The 22,835-nt window shown below is 38.8% G+C and overlaps 1 protein-coding gene across 1 annotated transcript in view; it reads left to right on the forward strand.

The window, feature by feature from the left end:
- The window catches only part of LOC114070606 (myosin light chain kinase 3-like), a 26,825-nt gene extending 4,878 nt beyond the window's left edge, over positions 1 to 21,947 (forward strand). Inside the window, exons 2-14 of the mRNA XM_027908125.1 lie at positions 6,773 to 6,839; positions 7,331 to 7,880; positions 8,737 to 8,756; positions 11,463 to 11,568; positions 12,046 to 12,139; positions 13,058 to 13,167; positions 13,817 to 13,958; positions 16,273 to 16,343; positions 17,085 to 17,213; positions 17,733 to 17,885; positions 18,239 to 18,311; positions 19,470 to 19,545; positions 21,809 to 21,947. Coding sequence (XP_027763926.1) covers positions 6,773 to 6,839; positions 7,331 to 7,880; positions 8,737 to 8,756; positions 11,463 to 11,568; positions 12,046 to 12,139; positions 13,058 to 13,167; positions 13,817 to 13,958; positions 16,273 to 16,343; positions 17,085 to 17,213; positions 17,733 to 17,885; positions 18,239 to 18,311; positions 19,470 to 19,517 — 1,563 coding nt within the window. The 3' untranslated portion in view covers positions 19,518 to 19,545; positions 21,809 to 21,947. The remainder of the gene's footprint in view (positions 1 to 6,772; positions 6,840 to 7,330; positions 7,881 to 8,736; positions 8,757 to 11,462; positions 11,569 to 12,045; positions 12,140 to 13,057; positions 13,168 to 13,816; positions 13,959 to 16,272; positions 16,344 to 17,084; positions 17,214 to 17,732; positions 17,886 to 18,238; positions 18,312 to 19,469; positions 19,546 to 21,808) is intronic.
- Positions 21,948 to 22,835: the final 888 nt, after the last annotated feature.

The raw sequence follows: 22,835 nt of genomic DNA on the forward strand, positions 1-22,835 counted from the left end.
TTCTTGGTAGAAGTATTTCTGGTTTTGAGTGATCTATAATACATTAGAATTGTAATTTTTCCTCTAAATGTCTATAAAACTGGTATGTTTTCTCAGGACAATGTTTTCATCTTGTTTTGCCCCATTCTCTCCCTTACTGACAACCCTAAGAGTTTTTTCATGCCCTTCCAATTCAGAATACTGATTAATTTTGTTTTCATTTGTCTTCAGAACTTGCTGTGTGCTGTACAATATCCCATGCATAAAATCGTGCCCTGGGCACTGTTGTTGTGGTTTTGCTCTCTCTACAAATCTGAGAAATGTGTGAAATCAAAGCAGGTACAGCTGATTTCCAAATACCTGCATGCCACATCAGATGCCTTATGGGCAGGACATTGATGCCTATATGTTAGAGTGACTATTTGAGATATCCAACACAACTCCTTTACAAAACTCATGAGACTTCATGATGAAGATCAAGAGATAGCTGGTAAGTGCAGGAAAGCAATGTAAGACAGGTCATTGGAGAGTAGTCCTGTAAAAGCAGAAAGAGGTAGGAAGGATTTGCTCAGGCAATAAGTCTTTGTCCACTGCAGTCATCTAAGATTCACCTTTTGTCATCAAATGTCCTAGCCATCTAGGCAGTTTTCTGGTGATGACTCCTCTCAGCCCCAGTGAGAAATAGTAGGGGTACCATGCTTGACTATTTCCTCTGGTAGGAGAATGGGGTTGCAATTAAATGTGGGGTCTCCACCACACTGACTTTTAATGACAAGAGTGGCTTCTCTGGAACACAACTAATTTTGTGCCATCCTAGCAGCACCCTGGGTTTTGCATACATGTGCAGCAATGAGGAGGAGTGGTGATGAGTGGCTGGGCAGCAGCCCCAACAGAACCTAGAGGGAGTCCCATCACATTCCATTTGCTGGGTTCTGCATGGTGAGAAACAATAGTTTGCAGAACTGTATTATAACAAGATATTCTGGTTTTGAGTAAGGTCTAATCACCATTCATTTATCAGAATGAAGGAGATCTGTCTATAAAGGGGAAATAAAAAAAAACAAAACAAAACAGGTCTTTCCCCAAATCCCCTTCCTGTTAAATGAAGTGCATTAATAGGAGACCAGCATTTCTGGAGTACAATTATAAGTGAGTCTTCAAAGCTCTAGGGCATGATTTCTTAAGTTCATAATGCTTTGGATGGAAATCGCCCACCTGTGATTTCTCCAAAACAGCTTGGGAAGGGCAGTTCAAAAAGTCTGAAGATATTTGCCTTTCATGCCGTTGCAAGCTTAATTCAACTAAGTTAGTAAAGCTAAGAAACATCCTCTTTACAGTGGGACTACTTAACTGATATTATAACAAAAAAAAAAAAATTACTGGAATAGTTTGACAAATGGGTGGTTCATGCCCATAGTTGAAAAGATCTGCCAGTGATTTAGCTTTCAAGATGGTTTTTTTTTGCTCCTTTCTTATACTGTGACAATAGTGGAATCCACTCTGGAGGATGACCCATTTCATAGTAATGGAGAAAAGGTGAAGAACAGCACCTGGAAAATTTTGGGATTATGGCATGGGTGCATATGAGGCACATGTGCTCCCTGTCAGTCATCACACACGTAAGGACATTGAGCAGTATAGGGAAGGAAGAGATGTGAGGCTGTCCAGTGTGTTGGTAAGAGAAGCAGCTGAATTCTTCAGTGGCTGTGCTTGCCTGACATTGCCTCTGATTTGTTCAGATGAGAAATCCAGACATGATATCAACCTGTTGATTTGAATTCCCAATTGCAGTGATAGGACATGTGTCAAAGCCAGGTAATGCTGAATGCTCTGGTCGTAGTGGGTGTACTGGTAGCCTAAGATTTATTGGTGTTTATTTTGGACCTTTGTGTATTCCAGAGACATTAAAATTGTACCAATCAATTGGAGTCAAAAAATCTACCTCCAAAGCTCTGCTTGTGCTTGACACTGACTGTGTTAAATGACAGTGACTAGACCTCAAGGCAAAAGTAAAGATGTTTAAAATCTGTAACTGTTAGGGCAATATATTGCATCTTCATTGAGGCCATGGGCTCTGTCAGGAGTCTGGTTGCATGAAAGCCTTTTCTACTCTTCAGTGTAAGATCCCCTATTTTGAAAAGAATGGCCTGGCAGGAGGAAGCATCCGTTTGAAACAGGACATTGCTTCTCAAGCACAGCAGGTGGGAAGTTGTCAAACTGAAATGGGAAATGGACAAGGCTTTGGCTTCACTGATCTTCAGCTTCTCCCCTAGGATGATGTTGTTCTGAGGGATTTTTCACAAGCGGAGGTTGTTATCTCATTACCATTGTATTTTCAAGGCAGCAGGTCATATAGAAATTCTCTTGTATTTCCTATTGGGGGAATCATGATTCTTATGGTTCAGAGCTTATTTTTTTGTGTGTGATTAGAGTATATTTGTGTTTTGAGTTTGGTTTTTACAGGAGAATGATTTATTTATCTACTTCAAGGAGCTCTTTAAAAATCCTGGAAGAATCAAAACCTTTGCCTGAAGGTGCCAGTGGTTGTTGCAGTGTAGCAAAAAATAATGTCGTACTGCCTGCCAGTAAAAGCAGAATTCCCATGTGTACATTTTGTAGCATTTATAAGTTTGTATCAGAAATACTTTCATTGAATATTTTACATCGCTGGGGTAAAAAGGGATGTGTATTGAAGGGAACACAAAAGGGCAGGAGGGGATGAATTCCAGATCTGATGCATAGCACAGGAGGCATCACCGTGTATGTGGTGGCCCCAAGGTCTCTGTGGTATGTCATGCATTCTCCTGTGTACTGATGAGGAGATACTGGGAGCATTCACAATACAGTGCTCAGGTGGCAAAGGCCATGGCTGACTTCTGGCTTTTAGGGAAATTCATTAATTACAAATCTCAAGGAACTTAATAATTTTGATAAATGAACGATGATTAGACCTTACATGAAACCAGCGTATCTTGCCATAATACAGTTCTGTAAACTATCAAGAATATGAGAAAGTGACACTGAGTTAAAATGTGGTTTAGGCATATGCAAAGGCTTGTGGCAGGTGGAAGTTGAGAATAATAATGTCTTGATATAAAATGAACTCACAGAATTAAGTAGGTTGGAAAATACCGCTGAGATCACCAAGTCCAACCTGTGACCAAACACCACGTTGTCAACTGACCATGGCACTAAGTGCAACATCAAGTCTCTTCCTAAACACCTCCAGGGACAGTGACTCCGCCAGCTTCCTGGGCAGCCCATTCCAATGCCCAGTCATTCTCTCTGTAAAGAACTTCCTAATGTCTAACCTAAACCTCCCCTTGCACAACTTAAAACTCTGCCCTCTTGTCCTACTGCTGGTTGCCTGGGAGAAGAGACCGACACCTGACTACAACCTCCTTTCAGGTAGCTGAGATTGATAGGGTCTCCCATCTATCTTCTTCTCCAGGCTAAAAAACTCATGGTCCTGTAGTGTGATGGAGTGATGAAGGATGGGGTGATAAAGGACCTCTAACTAAATGGTTGAGGCTGTTCCATGAGACCATTCATTACAAAAAATTTTGCAGTAGGAAAAAAAAAGAATCAAAGAGTTTTATTAGGTGAATAAAAAAATCTGAAAGTTAGCTAAAAAAACATTCCAAGGGTAGTTCTACTACAGTATAAAGAAGTAATTTAACTATGTAGAGCTCATTAAAAAGGAGTCAGATGTCTATAAAAGACATTATTTTTTTGCTGCATTTGAAATTTCTGTTAGAATATATTATATTTGTGTATATAATTACTTATGGCTTAATTTCTGCAGGTTTCTAAAGTCAATTTACAAAATTTCCAAAAGGGATTTTTTCCATTGGTCTACACTGAAGTTTCCACCTCTGGGCTATCTCACATTATTCTGTATCATCACCTGGGTTTTTATTCTGTATCTATTACTTAGAGTCCAACAATACTTTGTATGAAAGGCTATGTTTAAGTCTGGAAAATATATTTTTGAAGACGCACTAACAAATTTTGTAGATACAGACACTTTTTTTTTTGGTATATGTTACAGGGTCACAACGACATTACAGGGTCACTTTTATATTTAACCTTTTGTGAAATGAAAATGAAAAATTCATTGAAAGCTTTTGGCTTGTGTGAATAGGAAAAATTACTGCAGTGCTATTAACCCAATTGGGCATATTCAAGTCATTAAGAAAAAGGAAAAAATAATATGGAGGCATAATTTCCACTAAGGAATATTGATTACTTTAATTTTAGAAAATACAGACTGGAAATAGTCACATGTCACCAAAGTTCAGGAAGAATAATACATCAATAAATAAAAAATTATTAGGGATAAAGTTAAAAAGACTTTAAAGAAGCCTGCTAACAGGCTGAGGGAAGAGGAGTGGTATGGAGTGTACTCAGATGGGGTAGATGCAATTAACAAACCACATCACCTTTCGTATGAGATTTTCAGATGAGTGTCATGGCTTTTGGGACTGATGGGCTCTCAGAGCAGCTGCCTGGGGTTGGACTTCATGCGTGTCCCTGAAAAACGACAAGGAGAACTACAAGGAGGTTTTGTACCTCCTGTGGCTGGGATAGGAAGGATACTTTCACTTCTGTCAGCTCCAGAGAACCTCGGAAACCCCTCCCTTTACAGGGAAGAAATAATGAGCAAAATTTCTTGGTTTTGTTGCCAGGTCAAGATTTGACAAGTTGAAGTCGCATGTTACTGCAAATAGCAAACATGTAGAAAATTGGGATGTTCATGTATAGATTACTCATGTGTCTACAGATACCTAGTCCTTATATTTGTATTTCTTATTCTTGTGCACTATTGCCCCTGTATTTATTGCACATTGATTGTGAAGAATATCAGTAAATGTTTCATTTGTATTCTTTTTTCCCCCCCTCATTTAAATTATTTTGAGTTCCTCATCTGCTCTTAAAGTATAAGAGATCAGAAACGGTGCTTGAATAAACATAGTAGTATTTTATGTAATGCCCTGGCAGTCTCAGGTATTCAGCACCATCCAGTGTTCCTCTACTAGACAGATTTTCAAAAGCTGGCTTCTGTATTTCACACCTGCAAACTACAGCAATATTTAGTAGGAAGCGCTGTGTGTCTGCAGAAGTGAAATCTGGCCCTATGCATCAAAGGGCTTGGAGGCCATTTCTCTGGTTATTTGCTCAGCTGACTGTGTTTGATCAGAGCTGATGTCCTCAGTGGTGCGGTGAGGCTGACATACTTACAGGAATCTGAGTGCATTACTAATTGCAGTCACATTTCAGAATAAACAAATCTGAGTTTTTTCCTTTTTTTTTTTTTTTTTTTTAATTGCCTTTCACCTTTAAAATAGCAGAATGAGCATTGATTGATTCCCTGTGATTCATCTGGAATAATTACATTTAAGTTCTGTGGGAACAAGGCTCTGATTTATATTTCAAGAGTACTTACCTTGTTGTATTGAGGCTTTTTTTCATTTAGTGGCCTGCAACAGCCTGGGACCAACTACATCCCAAATAATTGTCAGTCTCAGGTCTTATGCTCATATTACAGTTTCCTTGTACCTTGCAGATCAAGATTTTCTGAAAAAGTGTTGTTGTAATCCTTCCATGCGGGTTCATCCAGTTTTTCTCAACCCTTTTTTGCTTCTCATGGAATTTCCTTTCCCTTGAACTCTGTTTATAGTTGATACACATTGCTTTGATTTCATACCTATTTTCTACATAGCCTGATGATGTTAAAATAAATAAAAAAAATCACAAAAAGTGCAGAGAATGTTTAGTACAGAACAAATGTTTAGTAATAGAACTGGTTCATGCCCAGAGTACAATATGAATAAGCTGTGGGACTAATCATGTGATTAAGACACTTGAAATTAAGTGCCTGACCCTGTATATTTTGTTGGGGTATGCATGACACTGCTGTAGCTGGCAGTTCCTCTTGAAAATATTTGGAGGGATCTGCATTTTTCACACCTTGTGGATCAATTAATAATAATAATAGTGCCAGTTTCATAGTACTGTGAGAAGAAGAAGGCAGGTGAAAAAGGAGCACTGAGCAACAGCAGAGACCATGGTGTCCCGTGGTCACCATCCTACTAACAAGTCTAGGAGTGGCAAGTGAAGAAACAGCACATAGCGTAAGAATATGAGTAAATATCCACAAAGGTAACTGTAAGAGAAGAGGTTTTAGGAGGACCTGGGTTGGTATGAATCGCCTCTAGATGTCACTGCAACATTGTAAAACGTAGATAAGAGAAGGTTACAAAGCTGAAGGTATGTCTTATACCCTCCAATTCCTGGTTACTGTCTCAGTCAGCCCGTAATAAATTGTTGCATCATTAAAAAAGCCATTACCAGATGTTGATTAACAGCAAGAAACTTTTTGATATCTGTCATTAAGACTGTTACTGAGCATTTTACTAGAATGTTAAGTATTCTGAGCTTTGGTTTAACCTAGTTTTTAACAGCAAAATCTAACGCAGAGAAACAGCTGATTTCTGGATGTTTCTTTCTTTTAGTTTCTGAAGTTCAGTCCTGATCTTTTCTGGGCTGTTTTTATGCCAACACTGATGCTGATTACAACTCTTGCTTTACACTTTCCCTTGCTTTACACTGTTACCAATTCAATTAGCCTGGTAGTCATTATAGTAAGGACCATCATTTATAGGAAACGTGTGAGTTACAATACAGAGTATTTGCATTTGACCAAAAAAAAAGTCAGGTTGCAATTTCATGAGGACCAATAAGATATGTAAACTGTATACATTGACTAATATGTCAATTGCCTTTTCCACAGGTCATCGAAGAAAAATTACATTTGAATGAAACAGAAACAAAAGAAAAGAAGCCACCAGATTCAACAGGTTGAGCTTTTTTTTTCTCTAATCAGTTTCTAGTTCCTAAGAAATAGCACAAAAATAGCCATTATGTTCCTGAGTAGCTCCAGTGAAGTTGTTTGGGTTACGTGTGCTCAACAGCATGAGTGAAAATCGTTGAAGAAACATCAATATACTTTTCGCATGCCTGTGCAAGGTCTCAAACTCAAGCTCAAAAAAGTGCTTTGCCAGAGGAGTTTATTAACCTTGACTTGTCTGACAATAATTTTGAGTGAGAAAAACATTTTCTAATGCTGTGTGTCAAAGGAAGCATTTGTGCACCATGACATCTCTGTTTTGAATAAGTAGTCTGCTCTTGCTTAGGAGACATTTGAACTGACCTTGACAGTGGAAGAGAAAAGCAAATGCCTAGTTCAAAATGCAGCTAAATTTATGCTAAGTGTACAGCCCTACTTTAATATTGTTACTGACTCTCAGAAAAAAACTGACAGATTCCTTTGCAATCTCTTCACTTACAGAGGGGGCCATCCAGAAGAGCCAGTCCAGCTCTCAGGAAGAAGAAGTTGATAAGCTCAATGAGGAAAATGCCAAGAGGGAAAGTTCTGCTCTGCTTGAGGTGGATCCTCCCAAATTTCATACTGAAGGATCAGAGGAGAAAGAAGAAAATTTGGCTTTTGAAACTTATTATGAATATAGGAGAAATTCTGTTCAGGAAGAACAGAATGTAGGAGAATATAGGAGAAATTCTGTTCAGGAAGAACAGAATGTAGGAGAATATAGGAGAAACTCTGTTCAGGAATCATTGGCTCCAGCAAAGCAGCAGGAAGAAAATGCTGTTGATGATGCTTGTCAAAGGCTAACTGTGCAGGAGATAGAGAATGAGTCCCCAGCAGATGAGGAGAGGAGGGAGGAACATCAGGTGCCTGGAGATGAAGAGCAAGAGGAGAGGGAGAATGAAGGGGAGGGAAATGCCGATAAGAGTGAAAAAAATGTTGAGGAACCATCAGCTCCTTCCCAAAAGGAAGATGAGGCAGAACAAAGCGATGATCAAGAGGCACTAGAGGGAAGGTAAGATGTGAAGCTCATGCTGCACGTTTTTAAGAGACCCATGCTTTAGACAAATGTGTCATTCAAGTTTCAAGTCAAAGTGGCTGGTTAATATAAATAGTGGTGAAAATTTAGCCCAATTCAGAAATGAAAAATATGTTTATCTCTCTGATCTGAGTGAAGTTATACTCTTAAACCAGACAGTCGAACAATCTATCATACACGGTATTAGCAGTGTGCTTTGATTGTTTGCTTGGAAGATATTAGGAACATGGGTATTATGTTATGCCATTTTTTATCTCTGAGGAGAATGCTCCCATTTTTATGTTTATATACTGCAGTGTCTTATAACATATGAGCAAAATAAGGTTAGATTAGACCACTGGGAATTAGGCCATTGCCAACTGGGAATTAACTTATTGCAAAATGTAGTAGCTTAAGGGATAACATAAAAATGTCAAACTTGGCCCAGACAATTAAACTGATAAATTTGTTTACTGTAATTCTTTCTTTGCTGTGTTGATATGTAGCCCTTCAGGGATAAACAGGTTTAAGCTCTCAGGAACCCATATGAATATAGTATATTTCCAATACTTTCCCTTTGTTTTAAAGGTGAGATTGATAGCCAAACGTTAAGTAAATTTAGAAGAACTCAAGTGAGGATTTCAGTAATTGAGAATTATTTTGCTGGCATGATTAATTTAGGGGCCATTTTTATTTCTCAAAGTGAATATTAAACCAGTTTATATTACACCATGAAACAAAATAAGGTAATGTTATTTGAATGCAATGTATGTGTAGGCATTTTTCACCTGTATTTCTAAATTTGCTCTGCTTTAAGTGTATCCTGCGCTAATGCCATGTTTTGTCCTTGCAGGTGTAAAAGCTGCGAAAAAGGTACAGGAAATTATAGATCAATACTGAGCAGACCTGCCAATTTGTGCATAGCGGTAGCAGTAAGCATCGAGTGAATGATGGTCTAATCAAAGATGATAACAAAAAGAGCAGGGTAGTTGCAGAAAGTGCTGATGACATATTTAAAACCATAAAAATCTCCTAAAGGAAGTATCTTAAAGGCAAAACATTTAATTCCATGGGTATTACAGTGAGGAACAGTGAGAGATATCTGTAGAAGAGAATTATTTCATGATTGTAATTGGTAGGGGGAAATGATGTGCATGGTAGCTCTGACTGGAAACAGTTGTTCATGGACCACGTCCTAAGCTGATGAGAAATAACACAGTTCTGCTTGCTTCCATCTTAGAGGCTTTGCTTCTGCCACAACTACTCCACTAATACTATCCTCTCTCCCTCTTTCAACAAAAGAGCTAAGACTCTGAAGTATAAAGTGGAGGGAGAAATTACATCATGTGTGGCAAAATTGGTTGACCTCTGGAAGTGCTGAGACTGTGTGTTAACAGAGAATCTGCAGTGCTCTAGACGTAGCCTGAAAAACCAGCTTGCTTATATTCATGCCATTCTAATCTGAAGTGAAAACAACTGCAGCCTTTAAAGAAATACAACTTTTGTGTGGAAGCCTGAGTGATGCTGTTGAACAGCCAGATAAATGGTGCTCAGGCACCAAACTCTGAAGCATGCTCACCATGATGAGGCAGAGATTTCTAATATTAGACCTGCAGCTTGAGAATTTCAGTGCCTATCCCTGTATGTGAAATTGTGGCACATGAGAAGGGGGCCTGAAAGATTTGAAGCTATTTGTGTCTGCATGTGCATGCATAGGACGCAGAATGAATTTCTTTGCTTTGGGAGTGGGGGGAAAGTGCAGAAGGGAAACATTTGTTACATGTTTGTGCTAGGTTTTTGTAGCAGGAAACAGGAGATAGTGTACTAAAACTTTAAAATTTATAAACTGTCCTGAGCTCTGGCAGAGGGATGGTACTAAGGTTAGAGTGTCTCTGCTCGAGCATCTTTGATCTGCAATAGGAGGTCATTCTTGAATAGGGAGGAATCTCCTCTGGTTTTCAGGTAAAGAAAAATAGAGGGTCTGTTGCTGGGAACATCTTGAAGGCAAAAACTTACATAGTTTTAAAAAGGAGACTGGCCTCTTTAAAAGAACATTTCCTTGCCCAAAGTTTGGTAGCGGTTTGGAGCTGAGCTTTTATAAAGACATTTTCTTCTGTCACTTGCATTCTGGAGCCCTTGGAATTTGTGTTGTTAGAGTCAAATTCTGCCTTAGGGTAGAGGTTTTCTTGGCATTTTGTGGGTCTTGGTAACACACAAAGACCCATACTTATGGTCGTGCAATTCAAACTCTGCAGAATCCCAAGTAGGTGGCAAACTTCCAGAAGCCCCAGCTTTTCACAATTCCTTGACCATGAACTAACTTCCTGACCATGTAAGTTATTAACGCTGTCAAAAAAAAATCTAGGTACACAGCTGGTGTCCAGGAAAAATGGACATTCACTGTGAATAAGGACAATCTACTGCTACGTTAATGACCAAAGTGTTTCTGCCAGCTACATGCTGTCATGGGGTTTTTTGTTTGTGTTTTTGATCCTTTTCACTGGAGTAATAGATGGTTTTAAAATTGCTCAACAAGCCTCACACAAAAAGGAGCTGGCATTCCAAACCACAGAGCTCATGTGGAAACACTGGGGCTGTAGCCCTCCCAAACAGTTGAAGAAGTATTTGTCACCTTGGTCAGCCAAAGGTCACTCTCGGGAATATCAATCAAATGGAAAACAACGTGGGTATGAAATTGAAGTCACAACACCCTGCAAAAAGTCCAAATTAGGCATGGAGGGCTGGTCTCCAGCAGGGATTTTAACATCAGGATGGCAGAAAGGTCCAGCATGTGGAGGTCCAGAAAATAACACCAGAGATCTGTTGAAACTCCATAGCTGCTGCAGTGTGAGGTTGGGAACACAAACCTTCTCTGTGCCCCCCTTTACCTTTTGTCTGTCATCCTTTTTTAAGGACAAAAATTCTTCAGAGCACCATGTGTCAGTTACCATATGTCCTACCATACCAGATCCAGAGCCATACTGGAAATCCCAAATGCTGTCTGCCAGGGGGAAGCTTCCCCATGTGCATAAGCTCTAAATGTGATGCTTAAAGGTGATGACCACAAGTTGTGTCAATCAGTAAAGAGGATTCTTCACTGTGAACAGCAAAAGCTGGGAAATAGCCTTTCGTAGCTGTGTCTGGAGAAGAGTTCAGTTTCTCTTCCTACCCAATTGGAGACTTACAGTACATGCTCACCTATTAACAGTATCTGAGGAGGAAAAAAATATTTTAAACAGAGATAAGGCTGAATGGCTGAGGCCCTTTGCGGGCACGAAGCTACACTGATACAGCATTTGTACAGGTCTTTGCCTCTTCCTACTGTTGTGCAGAATATGATAACTTAATAAAGGAGTCCTTGTCTTAGTGTAGCTCCCAAACAACCACCTTTTTTCTGAGCTAGAACTTCTGAAATAAACCCCTTCTTAAATAACAGAGAAAGACCTATCTATAAAGGCTTCAGTAAGTGTATTCAGTTCTTAAATGAACTTATCTGGGCAAAAGAGGGAATAAAATGTGTGACAGACAAGCACTATGTGTGACCACTGATATCCCATCTGTCTGTTTTTTCTTTTGTAGATGATATTCCTACTCCACCAGCACCATTTGATCACCGGATTGTATCAGCCAAAAGGGTGGGGATCAACAGTTATTATAATGTCAACGAGGATGAAATTCTGGGAGGGTAAGTCAGGCAGAGTAAATCAACTTGGAAAGCAAGGCATAAATGTCTCTCATGCTGACATTATTTAGGATAGAGGGATATTGTAATTTTTGATGGCAGCATGCTCTTGGGTAAGGCTTTGATTCTTCCTGGAATCACAACCATCCCAAGGAGGAGAATGATGTGACGGAGGGAGGCAGATTGTGCACGAGTCATTATCCTTAGAGTATGATGCCTGCTCTGGGATTAGTCATTGCATGTAATGAGGTGAGTATAGTGAATCATATAAGTGTGATATACCAGATAGAACAGTGTGTGACTTTTGGTGTGCCTAAATAAGTAGTAGTAAGTATAATCTCCACAACAAAATAGCAACAGTAGAGCAATTGAAATGGAATCTAGTAGGGAGAGGATAATTTAAGTTGTTTATGTTGCAGTTTACATTCAGAGCTGACACCAGTACCACTGGATGATTTTTTTCTTCCTCCTTTTCTCTAGAGGGCGATTTGGACAAGTGCACAAATGCGAAGAGAAAGCAACGGGTCTCAAGCTAGCAGCCAAAATTATAAAAGCAAAAGGTCCAAAACAGAAGGTTGGTAGAGTGTAATATTAGTCTGTTCTTCAGCAACACAAAAGACCATGACCAAGTGTCTCATAAGCCATCACACTCATAGGACCTGCTGGATTAGCACTGACTCTAATGCTATTTCCCTTCTCCTTCAAAACTTCCACTAATTCTTTTTTCTTTCTTTCTGTTGTTAATTGTGTTAGCATTTTCTTTAGTAGAGGCATGTTGATAACAGGCTTGGTCTGGACTCCTAGCTTCAACGTAAATACAGATGAGAGGAATTAATTTGACCTGTTTTGCAAACCTTCTGTGGCTTGCTTTCACAGGGAAGACATGCATATCATCCTTTGTGTGACAGCAGTGTCATTAATGGCGTTCAGGAGCAGGATTTGTCTCAACTAACTGGGGTTGCTAAGGTATAGCTGTGGTCAAGCTGATCAGGAAGAATTCCTTTGTAGTCAATGGAGAGAGACTAACACCATCACAGAATGATTCATCCCATCCTAAACTGCATGTCTGAAACAGTTGGAGTAAATGGAGGTACCAGTCTCTCTCCTCTGATTGCAAAGTTAGGTTTTGAGGACTGTCCTGGACTTTTCTTAGCCTGGTTTTGTGCACCTAGAGCTGTTTGAACCAAGCCATTTTCTGCTTCTCTTTTTTCTTTACATCCCTGTGAACCCATCACTTGTCCGTGTGGGCTCTCTTCTTCCTTTTCCACCAAATAGCTTTACTGAAGCAGTCCCCCACTCAAGCCCTGAGTTCAGTGTAGTAGTTCCTATAGCCTTTACATCTACCACTGCAGGAACAATCAAAGGAAAGCCCTGTGTTTAGTTGCCACAAGTGAATACATGAGCATAATGTATGTTTGCTTCAAACTATGTCCTGTTTCATGTAGCTTTCTTAAAAAAAAGCATCTGAAGCAATACTCATGACTCTTTACAGGATGAAGTTAAAAATGAAATCAATGTCATGAACCAGCTGAATCACGTGAACCTCATCCAGCTATATGATGCCTTTGAATCTAAAAATGACATTGTACTCGTCATGGAATAGTAAGTGTGGTTTTTTTCCCTTTATGTCTTCACCACTTTTGCTAGAACTGTCAATTTTCTTCTTGCTTTCTCCTGAAATTAGAAATAGAGCTTCTTACAGGAAAGAACATATGAAATATGTATTCAAGAAAAACAGAAAAAAAAAAAGGGACTTTAAGAAAAAAGTTTTCCCATGCAGCCATTTATGCATTTTTTCCAGTGATGTGCCACGTTACTGATGCTTTAAAGCCACTGTTCCGTTTGAAGATAGAGCTGTGTTATGTATCTTCACTTTGGTTTATAATTTTAATTTATGTCAGGTAAGAAACAAACTTCTCAGAATATCTCAAATTCTGTGAGGCAAATCTTACACCGAAGAGAAGCCAGATTAGGTGTTTTGCCTAATCCTTATACTCAGTGCCTTAAAGGATAACCCTGGTTTTTATGGTGAGTTATAAGGCTAATTAGGAACAAAATAGTTGCCCTAAAGTCAGTTTAAGAACCCAGATTTGGAAAATTCAGATCAAGGTATAAGCTCATATTGTAGACCCATTTTACTGCACTTGACTGTGAATGATTAAAATAGTCAGTCGTGTAAATTCTGTATTAATCTAAATGTATGGGATTGGATTTGGACTTGGTCACTGCTTTATTGTCTTTCTCTCCTCAGTGTGGAAGGAGGAGAGTTATTTGACCGAATTATTGATGAAAACTACAATTTGACAGAGATGGATACTATCTCATTCATAAAACAAATCTGCAAGGGAATTCAGTACATGCACCAAATGTACATTCTTCATTTGGATCTCAAGGTAAAGTATTGAGATGTATGTTTTGTGCAATGACAGATGTGGAAATTCTTATTCTTAATGGTAGGCCATATAGCTTAGCAGATTCCCATGGCAGAAACAACAAAGGGCCTTTCTGCTTTCCTTATATCAATGCATATTTACTTTACCACATTGAGATCAGTTAAATTACTACAGGACTAAGTAAATTAGATGAGAATTCTGGTCATATGTCATCAAGTCTCATAGTGCTTGAATTTTCTACAGACATATTTTACAGAAAGCCAGCAGCTGAGTACAAATACCTTACTGTTTTCAGTTTCAACATTTGAATCTCAAGATATTGTGGAAATACTATTTAATTAGCAATTATCCCAATTTTTTACTATGCAGAAATCAAGACATGAGTGAGTGGAACTAAATTCAAGAGTCATTCAGGATCAGCATAAACCCTGCACAAGTTTTTGAGGACTACACTAAACTGCTGTAGTTATGAAAAGGCATCAATAGATAGCCAGATTAAGGGAAAGTACATTAAAAAGTACGTGCTAAAATAAAAGAACTAAAAATAGTCAGTGGGTAATGTAATGAATACACTATGTCTGTGTTGGACTAGTCAGTAAATGTTAGTGTAGCAGAAAGCCCAGAGAAAGGTGTCAGATCCTCTACTGTGGACCTAGTTAAATCTTCTACTTAGGTATATGAACTACTTGACTATATACACAAGTCTCCTCACTTCTTTTTAAAAACAAATCCACCAGTTTCACATCGTTACTCTGGCTGACTGCAAATGGTTAACGATCACCCCTAAGAAAACATTTGTTGTTATTTTTCATTAAATTGTATATTTAAGCTGGCTTTTCTCCCTTAGCCCAAGTTTTTATTGAATAATAGAATTGTTTCTTAACTCTATTTAGTGCAGGAATAAAATGGGGTGATGGCTTTAGTTTTATGACTGTCTATAAAGCTTCCTAGTGATCCCTGAGCTTTACAACAAAGCAAAAAGAAACAAAAAGTGCACAAGATGATTTTCTCTTTGGTGAGATTTTTATTATGGCTGCTGTTCTTGGCTTGTAATAACTGAGCTAATATAGTACATCCTTAATGTTGTTAGCATGTATATTGTTGCAGTGGTTAAGCAAATGAGCAGATGCTTGTTGGGACCTGCTTCAGTAGCTGATCAATGACCAGACTCACTTTTCTCTTTATAAACATCCAGTTACCTAGAAACCTGTCAAACAGAAGTTCACATGGTTCTTTGGGACACATTAATTATGACCTTGGAGATGGCACAGTTTTAGTATGAGGTCAAACTGCTGACAAAAAGATACATATACAGTTCAAGAAATTAATCCCAGAGACCTCTTTTCACGTGCTCGCCAGCTACAGCTTCTCCCTTCTGTTTTGCTTGTTCATAGATTGCTGTCAGTAACAAATGAGTTTGGGAAAGAAAGCTTGAAATGGAAAGAAAATAATCTTGACCATAATCATCCAGGACCTAGGAAACTATGGACATATGGTGTTTAAAAGTCCTAATGTAAAATGAATTAGTAATGGTGACAAAGGTTAACTAATGTTTTAAGTGTTAAGGGCTGTTTTGTTTCAAAGAGGACTCAGTGAGCAATAAGACAGAGCAGCTATAAAAGTGCTGGCAATGAATATGAGACCGTATTTTAGGTATTTACGTTTCAAAGACAATTGGCCAAATCCTGTTCTCAGTCCCTTCTGTATGAATTTGCAGTAATTCTTGGAAGTTAAAGGATTCCTGCCAGGAAAGTGAAGAGTAGCATTTGGCCCTATGAAAATCCAGAGGGATTTAACCTGTGAATCCTATCTTTTGCTAAAATGTCTGAGAAAAGCATAAAGCTGATGTGACTAGCTTAATATATTAATGTTCAGTCTGACAGAACATTTGTGAACTCAGAAATGTAAACCTGTAAGATAAATTTCAAAGCTCAGCAAAATCTGTTTTTTTGAAAATCAGTGTCAGCTTATTAAGGTCTGTTCAATCCCAGTGATAGCATTCTGAAACCTCTCTTTGGAAGTCTGCTTTCCCTATCCCCCTCCCCCTAATGTGTTCTTTATCTGAACCGCTGCCTTATGTCAAATTGAAAAGCCACGGAGAGGAAAAAGCAGTTGCAAAGCACAGAATGCACAGCTCCAATGGCTGTGTGACAGCAAGGGGGCTACCCATGCAGAGAAATCTGAACAAGGAGGAAAGCAAAAGGTGCTTAGGAGATATTTGCTCTGTTTTTAGTGTTTTTCTCCCTACAGTTTGCTAAAAGCCTGCTTTTTCAACCTCACTAAAGTGCTTTTTTTCTTCTGTTTCTCTTGGCAGCCTGAGAATATCCTGTGTGTGAATCGAGAGGCAAATCAAATAAAAATTATTGATTTTGGATTGGCAAGAAGGTACATGCATGTGTTCTCACTAATCATGAATGGATTAGGAAACAATGGAGAAAATATTGCGTCTCTACAGTTATGTATTTCATACATAACTGCCTTCTACTGTTGTTAGGACAAATTTAATTGTTTCTTTTATGCAGGGATGTCTTTTAATATGGAATGTTTGGAGCTGAGTAGAAAAAATTTGTTCTGAAGCCTTTTTTCAGGTATATGGTTGAAAGAGGGCTGATTCTGACTAAGCAGGAATAAAAGTATCTTAGAACAGCTAAAATGGACAAAACCAGTTGTACATCTTGTCTAGTCTCTTGTCTGCAATATTAAGATATTCTTCAGAAGAGAGTGTAATGTACCATCAAGGGCTGTTACAATATATCCCATGCTATATCACTTTCTAGTTTAATTAGGTGCCATAACCTCAGTGAAGGATTTATTGGTTAAAAGTTTCATGCCTATGATATGGAGAAGTCCCAAAAGGATGGTAAAAGCTGCTCTGAGAAGTCTTTAAAGTATGAATTTCTTCCTTTTTATAGCAGTTGCATTTTGCCCTAGTATGATATAGAGCTTGCAAACTGTTTTCATTCTATATATGGGTATATTTCTTTTTACTTTGTACCATTGTCTGTCCTTGTTTTCCTACTGAATTTCCTGTATGCTTCCAGAATTCCTGTAAGTGCCAGACAACTTGTGATGCAGCTTTAATAAGACCTGTAATTGATGTCCTTTGTTAATGTTCCCATTTCCTAGATATAAACCCAGGGAAAAGCTTCGAGTTAACTTTGGGACTCCAGAATTTCTTGCTCCTGAAGTCGTGAATTATGAGTTTGTCTCTTTTCCTACAGACATGTGGAGTTTAGGAGTCATTGCTTATATGCTGTAAGTAGGATTCAGTATCTGCTTTGTAAGCTGTTTCTGGGATGAACTGTGTCAGTCACCCAAGCTTGCTGCTATACTGGCAGATTGAAAAAAATCTGAACCCAAAATAGGAAATGTAGACTTCTTTCCAAATTCCGTATTGAGCAATCTCTCCTCTTTGCCAATTGTCATGAAGTTTTTTCTTTGTTTTGTTGCATATCTCTCGCTAGTGTTTGAGCATCACGCTTCCAGAATAATGTAAACTGCTTGGTAAATTCCCGGTGGGTAGTGCAAGAGTGGTCAGAGATCTGGAAAATATGACTGACCATGAAAGACAGTAATAATTAGTTTATTAGAGAAGAAGGGCGATTATTTAAACATGTAAATAGATGAAAAATGGGAATGATCTGGGGACATTCTTAGACAATAGCATTTTGCAAGACAGGCCAGTAGGGACTGAACAATCGTAAGTGACGCATTGGAGATCTTGTACAGGAAAGGGAAAGACAGGAGGACTGAATATATTTCTTTTTACTTCAGCCTCAGTGGATTGTCTCCTTTTTTGGGTGATGATGACAACGAGACCCTCAACAATATCCTGGCCTGTAGCTGGGATTTTGAAGAAGAGGAATTTCGAGGTGTTTCTGATGAGGCCAAAGATTTCATTTCAAAGCTTCTCATCAAGGAAAAATGGTATATGATCCCTATATCTTTGAAATGTGTGTTCCATGCCATCTATCATGACACAGTTGTGTCATTTGTGCTGCTCCACTGCAGAGCTAATATGACTTAAGTTTTTTATGTCCACTTAGAATATTATAATGCCACTTCATTGATGCTGTTCATTGTATCTATAAAACTTTCTGAAGTTACCTGAATATATTTTTGCTCTGAAACAAAACCTAGTTTATGGATTAGCTGTGATCTGGCATAGTGTTCTGAAATGACAGCATTGCATGATGGCAGAACGTATAACCTGTAGCAGATAATTGCTGAATTGTAAGATTCTGGGGAAAACTCTTAATAGCATTCTGGTTTTCCTTTAGCTGGAGATTAAGTGCAACTGCTGCCTTAAAACACCCATGGTTAACAGACCACGAGCTCCACTACAGACTCCAGGTCTCTACATTTAAATATCCTTGTGCATCTGCTGTTGCCCTCTTGTGTTGCCACATCACAATTTGCTTTGACATTTCTCTTAACTTCCTCTGAGTCTTTGTTGCTGATTCATTTCTTGCCATTGTGAGGCACATGTGCCCCCTTGCTTTTTTTCAGCTGTTCCAATTTGCATGCTCACACTTGCTCATCAGTTCTTGCGCATCTGGGAAGAAATATAAGATCATGCAAAGCTGTGTGTTGCTGAGTGGATCCATTTCTTAGCAAAATAGGAGTATTTACAAAATGAACACTGAATTACCATATGAAAAGGATTTTCCAGCTGGGGATGATTCTTGTTCCTGCTTTGAAAATCCTTTCAGGCTCTCCTAAAGTCCCCCATGAATTTGATTTCATCCTGCCTCTTCCCAAGGGATACCTTTCCCAGCAGAGCTTGGAATTTCACCTTGTGCATATCTTAGTACTTAAGAGCCTTCTTGCCTTTCTGCTGATGAAATGGTATGGGTTCTGGGCAGGATGGACTGACTAGTGTCTTGACAGCTCTGTCCTTGCAACACGTTCCTGTTATATAGAGTAAGGATAACCAGAATTACTATAAACCAGAATATAATAATATAAGAATATTCTAATTTTCACTGAAATTTTGTTTTCTTTATAATCTCACAGAGCAGTAATGCCTGTGAGATTACTAGAAGATTTATAAGCGTTTGTGCACAGTAAAAATAGGAGAGTTTGTCACAGTTAATATCTTTTCAGAGCTATCCTCTTCAGATATCCTATGAAATCCATAGAATACAATTTGTCTCCTTTAGCTGGGCTCCAGTGAAGCTCTAATTTCTGCAATATGGGGAACAGACAGACTTTTCCAAATGCTGCAAGAACACAAGCTGTGCTGTGTGGCTTCCTATCACCAATTTTTTTCTTGGGGAAACCCTACCCTAATACAAACCTTACAGCTCATGTTGTCCTTTATATCCTCTCCCCCAGTATTTTTTAATTCATATTTCTTGTGCTTTGCAAGATAGCTTCACTAAACATCTGATATTGCAGTGTTTTTCTGCCATTACCTTAACTAGAGGTAAGATGTGACTGACTTTCAATTAATGCTCCAATAATGGTATCTTTTTTTTTTTTTTTTTAATCGTTTTTCTTTTCCCTTAGAAAAAGGCTAAAGGTCACTGTGTATCTCAAGCACCCTTGGCTCAGTAACCTTTCTGAAAGAGCTGCCAAACAGAAGGTTTGTACCAGTGTTTCTTCAGATATAAGTGCTATAGCCTCTGCAGCCGACAACCTCGCATAGTCCAAAGTGCAGGGTCCAAACTGTAGTCACCACCACCACCACCCCTACTGCTGTCTGGAAATCATTCAAAATGTAAACTGGCCCTATCACTTATACCAAGTAACAGTAACGTGCAAAAAAATTAATGTATATGAAGCCATATGTGCTGCAAACCCTGGCCATTTTAGAGGGAATGGTTATGCTCCCGCTGGCTCTCGTGGGGCAGGATTTCACCCAATAATTTTTCAGTGTTGAAAGCTTTCAGGTTTTCATGCTGTGGTTAGAAGTACAGTTTAAAAAGGGTAGAAATATGAAAAGTAATAACTTTTTAGCAGAGGCACGGGCCAGACCCTCAGGGCAGCTCCACTAACTGTAGCAAAATCAAAGTAAGGTGTCCCCTAAAAGAAGCTGCTCCACACTTCTGAGGACCCAGTTCTAACAGGGCACTTATCTTCCTTTTTAACAATCCAAACAATTTTGACAGAACATTTCTCTGTCCTTTTTTCCTGGCTCCTTGTCTTTGCCCTTTCATTAACAAACACTTCATTAGTGGTTCTGAGACTGGCTTGGTTGCCTCCCCCAGGGGATCAGGGAGTCTCAAGTCTGCTCTCATGTTCTGTCTCTGGTCTTTGACCAAAGCATATTCACTCAATCATCTTGAAATCAGGCTACCTCAGGTGGAGCAGTATCTCCATAAACACAACACCAACTCCCACGGCCACTTTTACCAGCCACCACAGAAGCTGGTGCCTCTGTTGAAGGACCGTGGGAACCACTCAATGGCTCTGGAGGCCATCTCTGGGCAAAATGTAGTGGAGGGTCAAGATGTGAGAACGCACACATACACTGTAAAACCACTTCCTTTTAGTACTGTGTCATGAGTAACAACAGGATGCCAAAATAGAAGTAGTCTACCTTTCACCACAAGCAAGCTTTTAATGGTGCCATCATCCATCATCTGCTTGGTAAGGCAAGGGATGGGTTGGGGTTTTTTTGCAACAAGTTTTGTCCTGAAAAAGAGTGTATTGTGGGAGGCTGGGATTTTAGTTCTGTTTTGACTAAGATTACAACAGATTTTATACAGTGCAGTGTAGTAACAGAGAAGTCAATGATCTTCAAATCTCAGGGACTTGAAGCTGCCTCTCCCTCATACAGTGGAGGCCAGTAAGGACTAAGGTGTCATTATTATACCCTACTTGCTGTCTGAAGTCATATAACTTCCTGATATGATACTATCTGAGCATCAACTTCTTCAGTGGAAATCCAGTGGGAGTTAATATCTCTTTGTGATTCTCAGTATTCATCCTCGCTTCATTGGTGCTGAGACAGATTTTATGAAGGTTTGGTTCACTCACCTGTGTGCTTCTACATGGTAGTTTTCTAAACAGGTTTCCCTGACCCGTTGCAAGACTAGTCTTTTTATATGTATTTCCCGTTTCAAGCCACTAACTTGTGTCAACAAGCACAGCAACAAAATGGTGAAAATTCTCCCTTCTCTAATGCAGGAAGCACTGTATTGCACAATTTTCTATTACAACCAAAATCAACTCTGAGATAAATTGACAGTCCAAAAGCAGTCAAAATTATTTTTAAATAAACTTTTAATAGCTTTGTAACGTAGTAACCTACCCATGATCTAACTTGAAGGAAAATCTGGTTTTGGCTTTAGCAGTGTTATTTCCTCTGTGTGTGTTTTTCTTTTTGGAGTTTATTTGAGCTTACTTAATGAGTGGATCTAAAGTCATAGCAGTTTTTAAAGAATAGTCATAACATATTTTTAAAGAATCCCTTTAGCTATTTTTATCAGGCAAGTTGTATGGTTACCACATTTAACCCAAAATAATGTACTCAAGTGCCAGTTGATTTAGACCTGGCATTATAAATACTTGCAGTGGTAACACAAATAAATGGAAGGGTTTGCAGCGGGCCTTTTCATGCTGTGATCTGTATGACAAGAGAGGCAAAAGAGCAGAGTAGCTGCATTTCAAGGGAGACCTCCAGGATCAATTCTCCACTTGACAAAGAGGCCTTGTCTTTATAATGTTGTATAAAAGATTTCACAAAAAAGTGGCTGCAAGAATCCTTTGTAAGCAAGAAGCTTCAGCGCTGCTTTCTTTTCTTTATGCACAAAGAAACCACCATGTGGTTGTCCTAGAACACTTAACCAAATAAAAAAATACATTGCCGAATTAACTGGATTCCTGTTTTATTTATTTTGCAGAAAAGCTGCTGTGTGGTTACTGCTGCTAAGAGATTTGAAAATATCAGCAGTCTTGGTGCTTTACCCCCCTGCCATGACTGAGACTTCTACTAAATGGACCAACAGCACTTTAGTCGCAGGACAAGTCCCAGCATTGAGGAGCTGCTGCTTCTCTATTCAGCTGTTGAAAGAAGGAAAATACTTCTTCAGATTGCAGGAAGGTGTTGCTTCTGGAGCATCATGTTCTTCATGTCTTGGAGTGCTACATTAGCTTGGTTTCATGAACTTTTCTCTATCTAATCTTATATCCTTATTTACTTATCAAAGGCTTCTTAAAGTCCAAATTATCATAGAAAAGTAACTGTTCCTCATCTCAGCCCAGAAGGAAGTCTGTCACTATGTTATATCTGTAGCCAAGGTTGATTTGAAAACAGAGTCAAAAAATTTTGGGGGAAAAAATGCAGCAAATTTAAAGCTGCCTTATGTAGAAGATTTGAAGTTTGTTTTTCCTGTCACACCAAAATGAGTTAAGGATTAGCTCAACCATAGTTAAAGCCATGTAAATTTAACACCAGTGGAAGTGAGAAATGAGGTTTTCCTTGCATGTAGGTGAATTTGCTGCATCTGTGATATGGTACATGTCAGGATTTTTTAGCCTGATGAATTACTGCTTGCTTTAAATACACTTGGATTAATTAAACAAGAAACAGAACAAGGCACTATTCATTTGTAGCCCTGCAGACTCTGTTCTCCAATATGCAAGTATAATTCAGAGTTATTTTAACAGAGGGTGATTTTACACCAGCTAATCTGTTTAATGCTAATATGACTGATTAGGACCATTGGCAAAGAGGAGAGTCAGTGCTTCACTCATTATAATCTCTGAGTATAGGCCCAAATGAAAATCTACTGTTTTTCCAAAGTTTTCTTATCTTGCTTCCAAGCCTTTCTGACTCTTAACTAGGTAAAAAAATGGGGAGTCAGAACTGCTGAATTCTTTACCTGAGATTGTTTGAATATGGCACATCATTAAGTGAATCTGAGCCTT

The sequence above is a fragment of the Empidonax traillii genome, unplaced genomic scaffold (assembly GCF_003031625.1).
Source record: "Empidonax traillii isolate 1590-97213 ecotype Southwest subspecies unplaced genomic scaffold, ASM303162v1 scaffold1616:size82307, whole genome shotgun sequence".
In the NCBI taxonomy this organism is placed as follows: domain Eukaryota; kingdom Metazoa; phylum Chordata; class Aves; order Passeriformes; family Tyrannidae; genus Empidonax; species Empidonax traillii.